At 46.0% G+C, this 17,500-nt stretch overlaps 1 protein-coding gene across 1 annotated transcript in view; it reads left to right on the forward strand.

Moving 5' to 3' along the window:
• The first annotated feature begins 14,847 nt into the window (after positions 1–14,847).
• The window catches only part of LOC121556275 (cell adhesion molecule 2-like), a 260,381-nt gene continuing 257,728 nt past the window's right edge, over positions 14,848–17,500 (forward strand). The window contains exon 1 of the mRNA XM_045212717.1: positions 14,848–14,869. Coding sequence (XP_045068652.1) covers positions 14,848–14,869 — 22 coding nt within the window. The remainder of the gene's footprint in view (positions 14,870–17,500) is intronic.

The following is a 17,500-nucleotide window of genomic DNA, read 5'->3' on the forward strand; positions in this document are numbered from 1 at the left end:
CCCTAGGACCCTGGTACCCTGGTAACACCGCAGTAACATTCTAGAGAACCTAGGACCCTGGTAACATTCTAGAGAACCTAGAACCCTGGTAACATTCTAGAGAACCCTAAGACCCTGGTAACATTCTAGAGAACGCAGAACCCTGGTAACATTCTAGAGAACGTAGAACCCTGGTAACATTCTACAGAACGTAGAACCCTGGTAACATTCTAGAGAACCTACCACCCTGGTAACATTCTAGAGAACCTAGAACCCTTGTAACATTCTAGAGAACCTAGGACCCTGGTAACATTCTAGAGAACCTAGAACCCTGGTAACATTTTCAGAGAACCCTAGACCCCTGGTAACATTATAGAGAACCTAGAACCCAGGTAACATTCTCAGAGAACCCTAGGAGCCTTTTAACATTCTAGAGAACCTAGAACCCAGGTAACGTTCTAGAGAACCTAGAACCGTTGTAACATTCTAGAGAACCCTAAGACCTTGGTAACATTCTAGAGAATCTAAAACCCTGGAAACATTCTAGAGAACCCTAGGACCCTGGTACCCTGGTAACACCGCAGTAACATTCTAGAGAACCCAGGTAACATTCTCAGAGAACCCTAGACCCCTGGTAACATTCTAGAGAACCTAGAACCCTTGTAACATTCTAGAGAACCTAGAACCCTGGTAACATTCTAGAGAACCTAGATCCCAGCCAGGCAATCTCCATAGACAAACATTAGCATACTTACTGAAGAGCTCAGTGTCATTCAACGTGGCACCGTCATAGGATGCCACCTTTCCAACAAGTCAGTTTATCACATTTCTGCCCTGGTAGAGCTGCCCCGGTCAACCGTAAGTACTGTTATTGTGAAGTGGAAACGTCTAGGAGCAACAACGGCTCATCCACAAAGTGGTAGGCCACACAAGCTCACAGAACGGCACCATCGAGTGTTGAAGCGCTTAGAGCGTAAAAATGGTCTCTCCTCGGTTGCAACACTCACTAACCAGTTCCAAACTGCCTCTGGAAGCAACATCAGCACATGATCTGTTCATCGGGAGGCTTCATGAAATGGGTTTCCATGGCCGAGCTGCCGCATACAAGCCTATGATCACCATGCAGCATACGGTATACAATAACATTCTAGACGCTTCTGTACTTTCAACTTTGTGGCAACAGTTTGGGGAAGGACCTTTCCTGTTTCAGCATGACAATGCCCCCGTGCACAAAGTGAGGTCCATACAGAAATGGTTTGTCGAGATCGGTGTGGAAGGACTTCACTGGACTGCACAGATCCCTGACCTCAACCCCATCTAATGCCTTTGGGATGAATTGGAATGCCGACTGCGAGCCAGGCCTAATCGACCGACATCAGTGCTCAACCTCGCTAATGCTCTTGTGGCTGAATGGAAGCAAGTCCTCGCAGCAATGTTCCAGGATCTAGTGGAAAGCCTTCCCTCTTCAGCTATTAACACGAGCCCGTCCTCCCCAATTAAGGTGGCACCAACCTCCTGTGGTGTGTGTGTGTGTGTGTGTGTCTGTGTGTGTGTGTGTGTGTGTGTGTTCTCACCGTGTTTGAAGACCACCACCTGCGTGTCTCCCACCTCGTCCAGGTAGTCTCCCACCTCGTCCAGGTAGAGTCTCCCACCTCGTCCAGGTAGAGTCTCCCACCTCGTCCAGGTAGAGTCTCCCACCTCGTCCAGGTAGAGTCTCCCACCTCGTCCAGGTAGAGTCTCCCACCTCGTCCAGGTAGAGTCTCCCACCTCGTCCAGGTAGAGTCTCCCACCTCGTCCAGGTAGTGTCTCCCACCTCGTCCAGGTAGAGTCTCCCACCTCGTCCAGGTAGAGTCTCCCACCTCATCCAGGTAGAGTCTCCCACCTCATCCAGGTAGAGTCTCCCACCTCGTCCAGGTAGAGTCTCCCACCTCGTCCAGGTAGAGTCTCCCACCTCGTCCAGGTAGAGTCTCCCACCTCGTCAAGGTAGTGTCTCCCACCTCGTCCAGGTAGAGTCTCCCACCTCATCCAGGTAGAGTCTCCCACCTCGTCCAGGTAGTGTCTCCCACCTCGTCCAGGTAGTGTCTCCCTCCTCGTCCAGGTAGAGTCTCCCACCTCGTCCAGGTAGAGTCTCCCACCTCGTCCAGGTAGAGTCTCCCACGTCGTCCAGGTAGAGTCTCCCACCTCGTCCAGGTAGAGTCTCCCACCTCGTCCAGGTAGTGTCTCCCACCTCGTCCAGGTAGAGTCTCCCACCTCGTCCAGGTAGAGTCTCCCACCTCGTCCAGGTACAGTCTCCCACCTCGTCCAGGTAGAGTCTCCCACTTCGTCCAGGTAGAGTCTCCCACCTCGTCCAGGTAGAGTCTCCCACCTCGTCCAGGTAGTGTCTCCCACCTCGTCCAGGTAGAGTCTCCCACCTCGTCCAGGTAGAGTCTCCCACCTCGTCCAGGTAGAGTCTCCCACCTCGTCCAGGTAGAGTCTCCCACCTCGTCCAGGTAGAGTCTCCCACCTCGTCCAGGTAGAGTCTCCCACCTCATTCAGGTAGTCACGGTCACAGTGGCTCATCTCCTCTGGAGTGGGAGGGGTCTGGGGAGAGAAGGGACAGGAAGAGGAGGGATGGTTAGACCATATGACGCTCTTTTTTTTTTTTTTTCATCTTGAGTTGATCAAGGCATCTATTACCGGCTAACAGAAGCCTTGGTCCCTGGAGATGTCACCAACAGTGTTGACAGATGCAGCTCAGTTAGTGAGGGAAGGTTGTCACAGCTCTGGAACTCTGGGGTCTACAGAACAACGCTCAGGTCTCTCTGGGTCTACATAACAACACTCAGGTCTCTCTGGGGTCTGCAGAACAACGCTCAGGTCTCTCTGGGGTCTACAGAACAACGCTCAGGTCTCTCTGGGGTCTACATAACAACACTCAGGTCTCTCTGGGGTCTGCAGAACAATGCTCAGGTCTCTCTGGGGTCTGCAGAACTATGCTCAGGTCTCTCTGGGGTCTGCAGAACAACGCTCAGGTCTCTCTGGGGTCTACATAACAACGCTCAGGTCTCTCTGGGGTCTGCAGAACAACGCTCAGGTCTCTCTGGGGTCTGCAGAACAACGCTCAGGTCTCTCTGGGGTCTACAGAACAACGCTCAGGTCTCTCTGGGGTCTACATAACAACACTCAGGTCTCTCTGGTGTCTGCAGAACAACGCTCAGGTCTCTCTGGGGTCTACAGAACAACGCTCAGGTCTCTCTGGGGTCTACAGAACAACGCTCAGGTCTCTCTGGGGTCTGCAGAACTATGCTCAGGTCTCTCTGGGGTCTGCAGAACAACGCTCAGGTCTCTCTGGGGTCTGCAGAACAATGCTCAGGTCTCTCTGGGGTCTGCAGAACAACGCTCAGGTCTCTCTCTGCCTGTTTGGTGTGTGTGGCATGGGTGTATGAGTACATGCACACACACACACACACACATAAACACACACACACACACACACACACAAACACACACCCACACACATAAACACACACACACACACACAAATTAATGAATTATTCTGTGTTTGATAGTCATATCCGTGGCTGTCCTAAACACATTAAGGCTGTATGATTTAAGAGCAGATCTGAGAAACTAACATTTACTGGTTACACTCCTCCCACCTGATACCCTGCTTGCCAGGGTTTTAGATTCTCTAATGATGAATATCTGTGGAATATTGCTCTGCTAGAACAATGCCAGGGTTCTAGATTCTCTAAGGATGTGTTCTAGATTATCTGTGGAATATTGCCAGGTTCCTAGGTTCCCTCTATAGAGTATTGCCATTATTCTAGTGTTTTGCGGTTCGGACCATGATTGTGTGGAAAGGGTACGTTGCTGTGTTATGGTTATGTAGACCAGTGGCGGCTCCTGAAAAAATTCTCAGGGGGGGCAATTTTTCTGATGATTTAGGTGACCTACACACATTTTATAAAAGATATGTCCAGCAACAACATGAAGACAGGGGCAGCATATAAGTCAATGCCAGAAGCATTTATTGACTGATCTCAAAAGTGTTGGCTTACAAAAGCAAAATAAGTTATCACAGTAAAAATAATCAAGGGTGTTCTTTCACATTCCTCAACACTGCATAAACAATATGCATTTCCATAAAGAAATGAAATATCAGCTGAAAATACAGCATCTTGGTATTTGTTCAGATTGCAGGATCAACAAGAGCTTTTACCACATTTTTTGCCTCATGGTTGAATTGGAAATATGTGCACCTGAGCATAATTCACAACAAGCAAGCAGGAGCTTTTGATAGAGGCTACAGAAAACATTGATGCAAGTTATTGGTAATAAGAAATTTTTATAGACTTCCATATTCTGCCCTCTTGTATAGATTTGTGAAAATGAACAGTGATAGACATTTTGCCTGAAAACAGAATTTGAAAATAATTTCTAGAAAAGGTAAACACAGCTATCTGTATGGCTTTGTAAAAATGAACAACCATATTCTGGCCAATTGTATAGATTTGTAAATATGAACAACCATATTCTGGCCAATTGTATAGATTTGTAAAAATGAACATGAACAGATTATTTTATTTTTGAACTTTTTTAAAAATGAAAAATAACTATTTTAAACAACATCAACTGTGAACTGATTTGGGCGTGTGTGTGTTAAAGAGACAGACAGGGAGGGACAAAGAGAGAGAGAGGCTACATTACTTGTACTGAAACTGTTCTCTTCTCTCTTTCAATGCAGCAAAGCGGTCAATGACTTTCTCATTGAAATCAGGCATGCTGAGGACTAGTTCCCTCTCCATGGAAAGCATGGCCAGTGCATTCAGACGTTCCTGGCCCATTGAATTTCGCAGGAATGTCTTAACTCGTGTCAAAGTTGAGAAACATCTCTCTGCTTCAGCTGTTGTCATGGGAGTAGTTATGAGGATGTTCAACAGAGTCACAGTCTCAGAGAACGTCTCCTGGAGGTTGTAGCTCATGAGAACCTGGTACAGTGCCAGTGCACCACAGTTTGACTTTCTCGTCGTCGGCAAAAAGACCGTTCAGTCTCTCCAAAAGCACACTGGCGATTGAGACTGAGGTTGATTCCGAGATGGGAAGGAACTCAAAAAAGCGCTCCTGCACTTTGTGGTTGCTATCTATGTACCTCAGCACAAGCACCAGCTGTGTCTGTGTAGAAACGTCCGTGGTCTCGTCAGCTTGGATAGCTACGAAGTTCGCCGACTTCACCTCCTCCACAATATGTTCCCTCATGACCGCTAGCATACACTCCAGTAGCTCGTTTTGAATGGTCTTTGATATGAACTTCTTTCAAAGAGACAATCGAGTTGCACTGAACGCTAGCCATCTTGATAGTAGTACGTGAATTGATTGACGCTGCTACCCGCTCTTTTCTTAGTTACGTTCATGGTTATGTTACGTATGACGAAAGCGCGTAAGTGCAAGCCCTCAGAAACCCATAGAGATTGTATTGAAAGCTCTGAAAGCTCTGATATTTGAAAAAAAAAGATTTTAACATGAGAGTCTATGAGATACTTCTGGGGCGATTTTCAACCTGACTGAAATCGCCCCAAAAGGGGCGGGGCCATTTGAAGCACGACTTTAGCCTGATTGGACATTTAGTGGCAGATCAGACTTCTAGATTAGAACACTGATAACTACTGTTGCCGTGATATAATTGATTAGAAAAAAAATCCCTTCCTTTTCCCGTTTGGCAGTGCATCGCCCATATCGCCCTAATGAACACACCGCCCCTGATGTAGACCATACATACTGTACAAAATGGTAGAAATGTGGTAAATATTGTAATATGCTATAAAGATGATAGATAAAGATGAGTTAGATTTTATTCTGCCTAGAGACAGGGAAGTGACTCACCAATGTCATAGCAGGAAATGGAGTAGCCAATTTCAGACGCTGAGTATATCTGCCATACAGAGGTCAATTAAACTGACCCCACCCACGGGCAAAGAGATAGGGGAGAGGGAGAGAGAGAGGATAAAGAGAGAGAAGAGAGGAGGGGGGTAAGAGAGGGAGTAGAGAGAGCAGGAAGAGGATGAGAGAGAGAGAGCAGGAAGAGGATGAGACAAATACATTTTCCTCAGGGAGTGTCAATGAGGACATGAGAGAAGAGAGTTGGATGGAGGGGGAGGAGGAGGGAGGGAGGGAGGGAGGAGAGGAGGGGAGAGAGGAAGGAGAGGAGGAAGAGGAGGAAGGGAGAGGAGGAGAGAGAGGAAGGAGAGGAGGAAGAGGAGGGAGGGAGGGAGGGAGGGAGGGAGGGAGGGAGGGAGAGGATGGGAGAGAGGAAGGAGAGGAGGAGGAGGGAGGGAGGGTAGGAGGGAGGGAACGAGCGAGGGAGGAGAAAGGAGAGGAAGGGAGGGGAGAGATGGAGGGGAGAGAGAAGGGAGGGAGAGAGGAACGAGAGGAGGAAGAGGAGGGAGGGAGGGAGGGGAGAGAGGAAGGGGAGCAGGAAGAGGAGGGAGGGAGGGTAGGAGAGGAGGGGAGAGAGGAAGGAGAGGAGGAGGAGGGGTGGAGGAGGAGGGGTAGGGAGGGAGGGAGGGAGGGAGGGAGGGAGGGAGGGATGGAGGGAGGGAGGGAGGAGGGAGGAGAGGAGGAAGAGGAGGGAGGGAGGGGATAGAGGAAGGAGAGGAGGAAGAGGAGGGAGGGAGGGAGAGAAGAAGGAGAGGAGGGAGGAGGGAGGGAGGGAGGGAGGGAGGGAGGGAGGGCATGAGAGAGATGGAGGAGAAGAGAGAGAGGAGTTGAGGTGAGGTGAGGCGACGTGAGGTGCTAATTTTACCCACTGAGATGAACAGAGGACAGCTGCCCACACACACACACACACATTGGTATCTCAGACAGGAAGGATGTGTCTACAGTAGTTTGTTGTTTATTTGTACAGTTCTCACATCTGTAGATCAGTTCTCACATCTCTAGATCAGTTCTCATATCTGTAGATCAGTTCTCACATCTGTAGATCAGTTCTCATATCTGTAGATCAGTTCTCACATCTGTAGATCAGTTCTGACATCTGTAGATCAGTTTTGACATCTGTAGATCAGTTCTGACAAATGAGCAGGTTTTCAGGAAAACGGATCCAGAACAGTAGATAAAAAAAAGAGAGAGAAGACATGAGAGACGGAGAGGAGGGAAAGAGATGGTAAGGAGAGAGGGAGAGAGAGAGAGAGCAGCAGAGAAGGAGAAAACAGTGAGAGAAAGGAGAGAGAGAAGGGAGAGAGAGGACATGAAGGGAGAGAAAACTGTGAGAGAAAGCGAGAGAACGAGGGGAGAGGGAGAGAGGAGATGGAGGGAGAGCATGCGTGCAGTAATGCTGGTGACAGGCCATGCTTCATGAAAAACCTCCATGAAAAAAATATTCCTCCAGCAGCCCAGATCCATTTCTCTCTGTCGATCTATCCCTCTCTCTCCTGCTCCTCCTCTCTACCTCCTCCTCCCTCCCTCCCTCTCTCTCCTCCCTCCCTCTCTCTCTATCTCTCTCTCTCTCTCTCTCTCTCCTCCTCCCTCCCTCCCTCCATCTCTCTCTCTCTCTCTCTCTCTCTCTCTCTCTCTCCTCCTCCTCCCTCCCTCTCTCTCTCCCCTCTCCTCTCTCTCTCTCCACCTCACCTCCCTTGGTCTAGGTGTCTCAATTGTAAAATTGTGTCCTACCGGTTTTCATACATCCACATAACGGTCAAATATCTGCCTCTCACACAGGTGAACGTGTAGAGGGAGAAGAAGGAAGGAAGAGACAGATAAAGGGAAAGTGGTAGAGAGGGAAGAGTGGGGGGAGAGAGAGGGAAGAGAGAGGGAAGAGAGAGGGAAGAGAGAGGGAAGAGAGTGGGAAGAGAGAGGGAAGAGAGAGGGAAGAGAGGGGGGAGAGACAAAGCACAGCGTAAAAAGCAATTTCTCTAAACTTCCCATGTAACTCAATGGAAATGGCGCAGTGGTCTAAGGCACTGCATCGCAGTGCTAGCTGTGCCACTAGAGATCCTGGTTCGTATCCAGGCTCTGTCGTAGCCGGCCGCGACCGGGAGACCCATGGGGTGGCACACAATTGGTCCAGGGTAGGGGAGGGAATGGCCGGCAGGGCTGTAGCTCAGTTGGTAGAGCATGGTGTTTGCAACGCCAGGGTTGTGGGTTCGATTCCAGTATTTAAAAAAATACAAAAAAACATGTATGCATTCACTAACTGTAAGTCGCTCTACCTTGTGTAGAGGATGTCTGGGGTCAATCAGTACCATGTCTAGAGGATGTCTGGGGTCAAACAGTACCTTGTGTAGAGGATGTCTGGGGTCAATAAGTACCTTGTGCAGAGGATGTCTGGGGTCAATCAGTACCTTGTGTAGAGGATGTCTGGGGTCAATAAGTACCTTTTGTAGAGGATATCTGGGGTCAATCAGGACCTTGTGTAGAGGATGTCTGGGCTCAATCAGTATCTTGTGTAGAGGATGTCTGGGGTCAATCAGTACCTTGTGCAGAGGATGTCTGGGGTCAATCAGTACCTTGTGCAGAGGATGTCTGGGCTCAATCAGTACCTTTTGTAGAGGATGTCTTGGGTCAATCAGTACCTTGTGTAGAGGATGTCTGGGGTCAATCAGTACCTTGTGCAGAGGATGTCTGGGGTCAATCAGTACCTTTTGTAGAGGATGTCTGGGGTAAATCAGAACCTTGTGTAGAGGATGTCTGGGGTCAATCAGTACCGTGTATAGAGGATGTCTGGGGTCAATCAGTACCTTGTGTAGAGGATGTCTGGGGTCAATCAGTACCTTGTCTAGAGGATGTCTGGGGTCAAACAGTACCTTGTGCAGAGGATGTCTGGGGTCAATCAGTTTATTTTTTTTATTTTTTTATTTCACCTTTATTTAACCAGGTAAGCCAGTTGAGAACAGGTTCTCATTTACAACTGCGACCTGGCCAAGATAAAGCAAAGTAGTGCAATAAAAAACAACACAGAGTTACATATGGGGTAAAAAACATAAAGTCAGAAATACAACAGAAAATATATATACAGTGTGTGCAAATGTAGCAAGTTATGGAGGTAAGGCAATAAATAGGCTATAGTGCAGAATAATTACAATAGTATTAACACTGGAATGCTAGATGTGCAAGAGATTATGTACAAATAGAGATACTGGGGTGCAAAAGAGCAAAATAAATAACAATATAGGGATGAGGTAGTTGGGTGGGCTAATTTCAGATGGGCTGTGTACAGGTGCAGTGATCGGTAAGGTGCTCTGACAACTGATGCTTAAAGTTATTGAGGGAGATAAGAGTCTCCAGCTTCAGAGATTTTTGCAATTCGTTCCAGTCATTGGCAGCAGAGAACTGGAAGGAATGGCGGCCAAAGGAGGTGTTGGCTTTGGGAATGACCAGTGAGATATACCTGCTGGAGCGCAGACTACGGGTGGGTGCTGCTATGGTGACCAATGAGCTAAGATAAGGCGGGGATTTGCCTAGCAGTGATTTATAGATGGCCTGGAGCCAGTGGGTTTGACGACGAACATGTAGTGAGGACCAGCCAACAAGAGCGTACAGGTCACAGTGGTGGGTAGTGTATGGGGCTTTGGAGACAAAACGGATGGCACTGTGATAGACTACATCCAATTTGCTGAGTAGAGTGTTGGAGGCTATTTTGTAAATGACATCGCCGAAGTCAAGGATCGGTAGGATAGTCAGTTTTACGAGGGCATGTTTGGCAGCATGAGTGAAGGAGGCTTTGTTGCGAAATAGGAAGCCGATTCTAGATTTAACTTTGGATTGGAGATTCTTTATGTGAGTCTGGAAGTTGAGTTTACAGTCTAACCAGACACCTAGGTATTTGTAGTTGTCCACATACTCTAGGTCAGACCCGTCAGAGTGGTGATTCTAGTCGGGTGGGCGGGTGCCAGCAGCGTTCGATTGAAAAGCATGCATTTAGTTTTACTAGTGTTTAAGAGCAGTTGGAGGCTACTGAAGGATTGTTGTATGGCATTGAAGCTCGTTTGGAGGTTTGTTAACACAGTGTCCAATGAAGGGCCAGATGTATACAAAATGGTGTCGTCTGCGTAGAGGTGGATCTGAGAGTCACCAGCAGCAAGAGCGACATCATTGATATACACGGAGAAAAGTGTCGGCCCAAGAATTGAACCCTGTGGCACCCCCATAGAGACTGCCATAGGTCCAGACAACAGGGTCAATCAGTACCTTGTGCAGAGGATGTCTGGGGTCAATCAGTACCTTTTGTAGAGGATGTCTGGGGTCAATCAGTACCTTGTGTAGAGGATGTCTGGGGTCAATCAGTACCTTGTGTAGAGGATGTCTGGGGTCAATAAGTACCTTTTGTAGAGGATGTCTGGGGTCAATCAGGACCTTGTGTAGAGGATGTCTGGGGTCAATCAGTACCTTTTGTAGAGGATGTCTGGGGTCAATCAGTACCTTGTGTAGAGGATGTCTGGGGTCAATCAGTACCTTGTGCAGAGGATGTCTGGGGTCAATCAGTACCTTTTGTAGAGGATGTCTGGGGTAAATCAGAACCTTGTGTAGAGGATGTCTGCGGTCAATCAGTACCTTGTGTAGATGATGTCTGGGGTCAATCAGTACCTTGTGTAGAGGATGTCTGGGGTCAATCAGTACCTTGTGCAGAGGATGTCTGGGGTCAATCAGTACCTTGTGTAGAGGATGTCTGGGGTCAATCAGTACCTTGTGCAGAGGATGTCTGGGGTCAATCAGTACCTTTTGTAGAGGATGTCTGGGGTCAATCAGTACCTTGTGCAGAGGATGTCTGGGGTCAATCAGTACCTTTTGTAGAGGATGTCTGGGGTCAATCAGTACCTTGTGTAGAGGATGTCTGGGGTCAATCAGTACCTTGTGTAGAGAATGTCTGGGGCTTTTGTGAGTTTTGTTTTTAAGTTTATCATAAATGACCTCCAGACCTGTCTGCTTTACCCCTTACTAGCAGAGCATTTCTCTGAGATACATTCTGGACCAGCAGATGATCCAATGTTAAGACACTTTAATGAATGACTTGTAAAACAGTGACAATAGAACATGATCAACATTAAAAGAGCTTAGTCTCGTTCAACATTACAACCTCTGCTGTCCTTTCTTGTAGATCTGCTCAGGATACCTTCCCCACTGTAACTAGTGGTGAAGTACACCACCCAGGTATTTATACTCCTCCACTACCTCTGTCTTAACAACAGGAAGGTGGTCCATTTTTTCCTAAAGTCACTGTGCATCTCTTTGATATTTTTTTTGTGTTGATCACTAAGTGACAGTCAACACACCACTTCAAAAAGTTGTCGTGACTGTCCACGAGAATCCAAATAGGTCAGACCAGGTTTGCAATGAAGAACTTCAATCAGACCCCCTTTCACCTTCAGAGGGGGGGGGGGAGGACTAGTGGTGATTAACGGCTCACGCCCTGTTGTAAATCAAAGGAGGACATTCAGGCTGCGCCCTCAAGATTAACCAAAGGAACGTTCTTCGTTTCAACAGACTTTTTCCCGCTGAAACTTTAACACGTTCAAAAGCGAATACTGGAATAATATTCTTAACGTAGAACCGTGAGGAATGGTCAGAGACGATCTATTGGACACTAAGGTCATTCTGTTTGTTATTTTGTGATGTCATTAAAAATGTTATGAAGGAAATATTGTAACTTGGATAGTATACCCACTACATGTAGGAAGTTTCCATCCTATACGTTGTGCATGTAATATGAAAAAAATGATGAAAGTATTTTTTGTTAAGAGAGGGATGTGATTTGAGAAGCTATGAGAGATAATTGTTTTCAATGAGCTTTGCAAAAAGTGAGGTCAGAGAGCGTATCAGCCTGACGGAACCACCCCGTTTCGAGTGTATTATGAATTAACAGAACATTGAATCTCAACACGAGGTGGAGAGAATAAACTCACCTCCCCGGACAGTCACTGGTACGGCTGATATCACTGGCACGGCTGATTAGCTGTCCTAAGTAAAGTATCTTCGAAAGCTAATTTAAGTAGGCCCATCCTATTACTCTGCTCAAGCCATCCTGTTACGCTACGCCCATCACCCCACTGGGAATCATCGATACGGCTGGCTAACCTCTCTTCAACGAAGCATCTTCAAGAGCGAATGGAAGGAAGATCAACTCTGTAGTTCTGTTCAGGGCTACACGACAACTCATCGGAGACCGGACAACTAAGAAGAAGAGAACAACAGTAGAAGACTGGTTGGAACCTGTTTGGACAATCAGAGCCTTACAAGCGCGCTGCGCCTTTCCAGGGCGGTCCTGTCCACCGAGAGAGATACACGGCGAACTAAGACATTTCACGTAAATACATTCATGATTTCTTACTCAAAGCGGGCGGTGGTTCGTGTGCCAAGTACATGGGTACTGTAGGTGAGAGAAGTTTCTGAATGTATCAAGGTGTCTCTGTCCCTCTCTTTCTTCCTCTCCATCTCTTCTTTAACAAGCAGCCATGTTGTTGTCATTCCACTAGGGACCTGTTTTCTCCAGTCAATAACCGGTATGTTTATAATGTCTATTATCTATCCTGTTGTCTAGTCACTTTACCCCTACCTACAGTATACTGCTGCTACTGTCTATTATCTATCCTGTTGCCTAGTCACTTTACCCCTACCTACAGTATACTGCTGCTACTGTCTATTATCTATCCTGTTGTCTAGTCACTTTACCCCTACCTACAGTATACTGCTGCTACTGTCTATTATCTATCCTGTTGTCTAGTCCCTTTACCCCTACCTACAGTATACTGCTGCTACTGTCTATTATCTATCCTGTTGTCTAGTCACTTTACCCCTACCTACAGTATACTGCTGCTACTGTCTATTATCTATCCTGTTGCCTAGTCACTTTACCCCTACCTACAGTATACTGCTGCTACTGTCTATTATCTATCCTGTTGTCTAGTCACTTTACCCCTACCTACAGTATACTGCTGCTACTGTCTATTATCTATCCTGTTGTCTAGTCACTTTACCCCTACCTACAGTATACTGCTGCTACTGTTTATTATCTATCCTGTTGTCTAGTCCCTTTACCCCTACCTACAGTATACTGCTGCTACTGTCTATTATCTATCCTGTTGCCTAGTCACTTTACCCCTACCTACAGTATACTGCTGCTACTGTCTATTATCTATCCTGTTGTCTAGTCCCTTTACCCCTACCTACAGTATACTGCTGCTACTGTCTATTATCTATCCTGTTGCCTAGTCACTTTACCCCTACCTACAGTATACTGCTGCTACTGTCTATTATCTATCCTGTTGTCTAGTCACTTTACCCCTACCTACAGTATACTGCTGCTACTGTCTATTATCTATCCTGTTGCCTAGTCACTTTACCCCTACCTACAGTATACTGCTGCTACTGTCTATTATCTATCCTGTTGTCTAGTCACTTTACCTCTACCTACAGTATACTGCTGCTACTGTCTATTATCTATCCTGTTGCCTAGTCACTTTACCCCTACCTACAGTATACTGCTGCTACTGTCTATTATATATCCTGTTGTCTAGTCACTTTACCCCTACCTACAGTATACTGCTGCTACTGTCTATTATATATCCTGTTGTCTAGTCACTTTACCCCTACCTACAGTATACTGCTGCTACTGTTTATTATATATCCTGTTGTCTAGTCACTTTACCCCTACCTACAGTATACTGCTGCTACTGTCTATTATCTATCCTGTTGTCTAGTCACTTTACCCCTACCTACAGTATACTGCTGCTACTGTCTATTATCTATCCTGTTGCCTAGTCACTTTACCCCTACCTACAGTATACTGCTGCTACTGTCTATTATCTATCCTGTTGTCTAGTCACTTTACCCCTACCTACAGTATACTGCTGCTACTGTCTATTATCTATCCTGTTGTCTAGTCACTTTACCCCTACCTACAGTATACTGCTGCTACTGTCTATTATCTATCCTGTTGTCTAGTCACTTTACCCCTACCTACAGTATACTGCTGCTACTGTCTATTATCTATCCTGTTGTCTAGTCACTTTACCCCTACCTACAGTATACTGCTGCTACTGTCTATTATCTATCCTGTTGTCTAGTCACTTTACCCCTACCTACAGTATACTGCTGCTACTGTCTATTATTTATCCTGTTGTCTAGTCACTTTACCCCTACCTACAGTATACTGCTGCTACTGTCTATTATCTATCATGTTGTCTAGTCACTTTACCCCTACCTACAGTATACTGCTGCTACTATCTATTACATGGACTCAGTACTGGTACTTTCTGTATATGGCCATGTTATTACCTGGTACCCCTGCACATGGACTCAGTACTGGTACTTCCTGTATATAGCCATGTTATTACCTGGTACCCCTGCACATGGACTCAGTACTGGTACTTCCTGTAAATAGCCATGTTATTGTTATTCTGTGTAATTCCTCCCCCTGTCTCTCTTTCTATTTGTATAATCTGTATCTACAACTCTGATGGAAAAGGACCCGTAAGTAAGCATTTCAATGTTGGGATTTTGGACGTGGGATTTTGTAGGCATTGTGTCGTTTGAATGTTTTCATGGCAAACCAATCTGTTGTCCCCAGTGGAGATTTAACCTGGTGGACCTCAGATAGAGGGTAATCTGACTCAAACCTTGAAAATAAATAAATAAATATAAATAAATAATAATAAATAACACATTCTCAAGGATAAATACTTGAATTTTGGTTTTCAACACATCACTGCAGTAAACAAGTGCCTACCAAATCTAACTTGTATTCAAGTGAACACGTTCATTCAGATGGGTAGTGTCGTTTTTGTGTGGTTATGCTGATTGCAGGATATTTAGTGGCTGAGGACCCTCCGACAAGCACACTTTGCTTAGAAGTGTACACTCAAACCCTAAAAATGATACACTTCAGCCCTGAGAAGAATGCACTCAGTGCGAACAGAGGGTACGTGTCCTGGAGTAATCATAGTTCTGACGTGGAAGGTTAAAGGGATAAATAATTCTAGATACGTAAATAGTCAAATGTCTCTGATACAATACATTTTATGACAGGGTTTCACTCTCTAATGAAGGCTGTCATTCTGGACTCAGTTTGTTTTTCAGTCTGTGAGTTTGACTCCTAGGGTTGTCTGTGGGTTTGACTCCTAGGGTTGTCTGTGGGTTTGACTCCTAGCGTTGTCTGTGGGTTTGACTCCAAGGGTTGTCTGTGGGTTTGACTCCTAGGGTTGTCTGTGGCTTTGACTCCTAGGGTTGTCTATGGGTTTGACTCCTAGGGTTGTCTGTGGGTTTGACTCCTAGGGTTGTCTGTGGGTTTGACTCCTATGGTTGTCTGTGGGTTTGACTCCTAAGGTTGTCTGTGGGTTTGACTCCTAGGGTTGTCTGTGGGTTTGACTCCTAGGGTTGTATGTGGGTTTGACTCCTAGGGTTGTCTGTGGGTTTGACTCCTAGGGTTGTCTGTGAGTTTGACTCCTAGGGTTGTCTGTGGCTTTGACTCCTAGGGTTGTCTGTGGGTTTGACTCCTAGGGTTGTCTGTGGGTTTGACACCTATGGTTGTCTGTGGGTTTGACTCCTAGGGTTGTCTGTGGGTTTGACTCCTAAGGTTGTAGGGTCGGTACTATTTCTCCTAGTGATTGGTATAAAATATGTCTCTGGTGGAGACGGTATTCACAAGATACTTCAACTGCAGTTTTACAAGAAACTATCAAAAGGACAAAGCTATCCATTTAATATCATTTATTACAAAATGCCATGAAGAGAGTAATTAAATCATGTGAAATATGTGATCCAATTACATTTCAGTCAGAAGCAATATGATATACATATCTTTGTTTTGTGTATGAGTCCAAAATGTCCCCAACACGTAGCCTGATAGTGTAGAGTACAGTACTGTGGTTTATAGTGTAGAGTACAGTACTGCGGTCTGATAGTGTAGAGTACAGTACTGCGGTTTGATAGTGTAGAGTACAGTACTGCGGTTTGATAGTGTAGAGTACAGTACTGCGGTCTGATAGTGTAGAGTACAGTACTGCGGTCTGATAGTGTAGAGTACAGTACTGCGGTTTGATAGTGTAGAGTACAGTACTGCGGTTTGATAGTGTAGAGTACAGTACTGCGGTTTGATAGTGTAGAGTACAGTACTGCGGTTTGATAGTGTAGAGTACAGTACTGCGGTTTGATAGTGTAGAGTACAGTACTGCGGTCTGATAGTGTAGAGTACAGTACTGCGGTTTGATAGTGTAGAGTACAGTACTGCGGTTTGATAGTGTAGAGTACAGTACTGCGGTTTGATAGTGTAGAGTACAGTACTGCGGTTTGATGGTGTAGAGTACAGTACTGTGGTCTGATAGTGTAGAGTACAGTACTGCGGTTTGATAGTGGAGAGTACAGTACTGCGGTCTGATAGTGTAGAGTACAGTACTGCGGTCTGATAGTGTAGAGTAAAGTACTGTGGTTTGATAGTGTAGAGTACAGTACTGCGGTCTGAGAGTGTAGAGTACAGTACTGCGGTTTGATAGTGTAGAGTACAGTACTGCGGTTTGATAGTGTAGAGTACAGTACTGCGGTCTGATAGTGTAGAGTACAGTACTGCGGTTTGATAGTGGAGAGTACAGTACTGCGGTGCGATAATAAAAGATAACTTTGTCCCAGAGAGATTTACACAGTTATCAAAACATCACGCTAGGGTAAGCCTACACGAAACACAGCCCTTATTGTAAGTGTTTCTAAAATCCACTATGTGAAAAATGAATGATGGAAAAACGATTGGAACCATTTAACCGTTTGACCGCTAGGTTTTATGGGTATTATGACTCATACTGTGGTACTCTATTCAAGGCACCGATGTTGCTGGTATACAGCGGTATCTTCGGGCCAGTCTTGAGAGCGCGGGGTAGCTTAATCTTCGTTTTTGCCTCATAGGAAATGACAGCAGGCTACCGGTAGCTTGTATCGATTACGCTTTTCAGACACAATGGAAATTACAGCAGGCTACCGGTAGCTTGTATCGATTACGCTTTTCAGACACAATGGAAATTACAGCAGGCTACCGGTAGCTTGTATCGATTACGCTTTTCAGACACAATGGAAATTACAGCAGGCTACCGGTAGCTTGTATCGATTACGCTTTTCAGACACAATGGAAATTACAGCAGGCTACCGGTAGCTTGTATCGATTACGCTTTTCAGACACAATGGAAATTACAGCAGGCTACCGGTAGCTTGTATCGATTACGCTTTTCAGACACAATGGAAATTACAGCAGGCTACCGGTAGCTTGTATCGATTACGCTTTTCAGACACAATGGAATGTGGCCCCTTGAAAGCGCCTCACCTACGGCATGTGTGTTTGTCTGTTAGGGTAGGCTACACTCCTGTTTTTTTAAATGCCGACACAAAACCTTCTCTGGAGATATGAATGGGCATTTTACTTGTCTGTAAAGGAATGAGGCTTCTGAAGCGGGACTAGGTCCATCACTAGGCAACCAGAACTTTCAATCAAATAACCTCAAGCTGCTGCACGCACAGACCAACCGCTCCTGAAAAAGTTACATTAACGTTCGTTAAATAACGTGACTTA

This window comes from Coregonus clupeaformis, unplaced genomic scaffold (assembly GCF_020615455.1).
Source record: "Coregonus clupeaformis isolate EN_2021a unplaced genomic scaffold, ASM2061545v1 scaf0045, whole genome shotgun sequence".
NCBI lineage: Eukaryota > Metazoa > Chordata > Actinopteri > Salmoniformes > Salmonidae > Coregonus > Coregonus clupeaformis.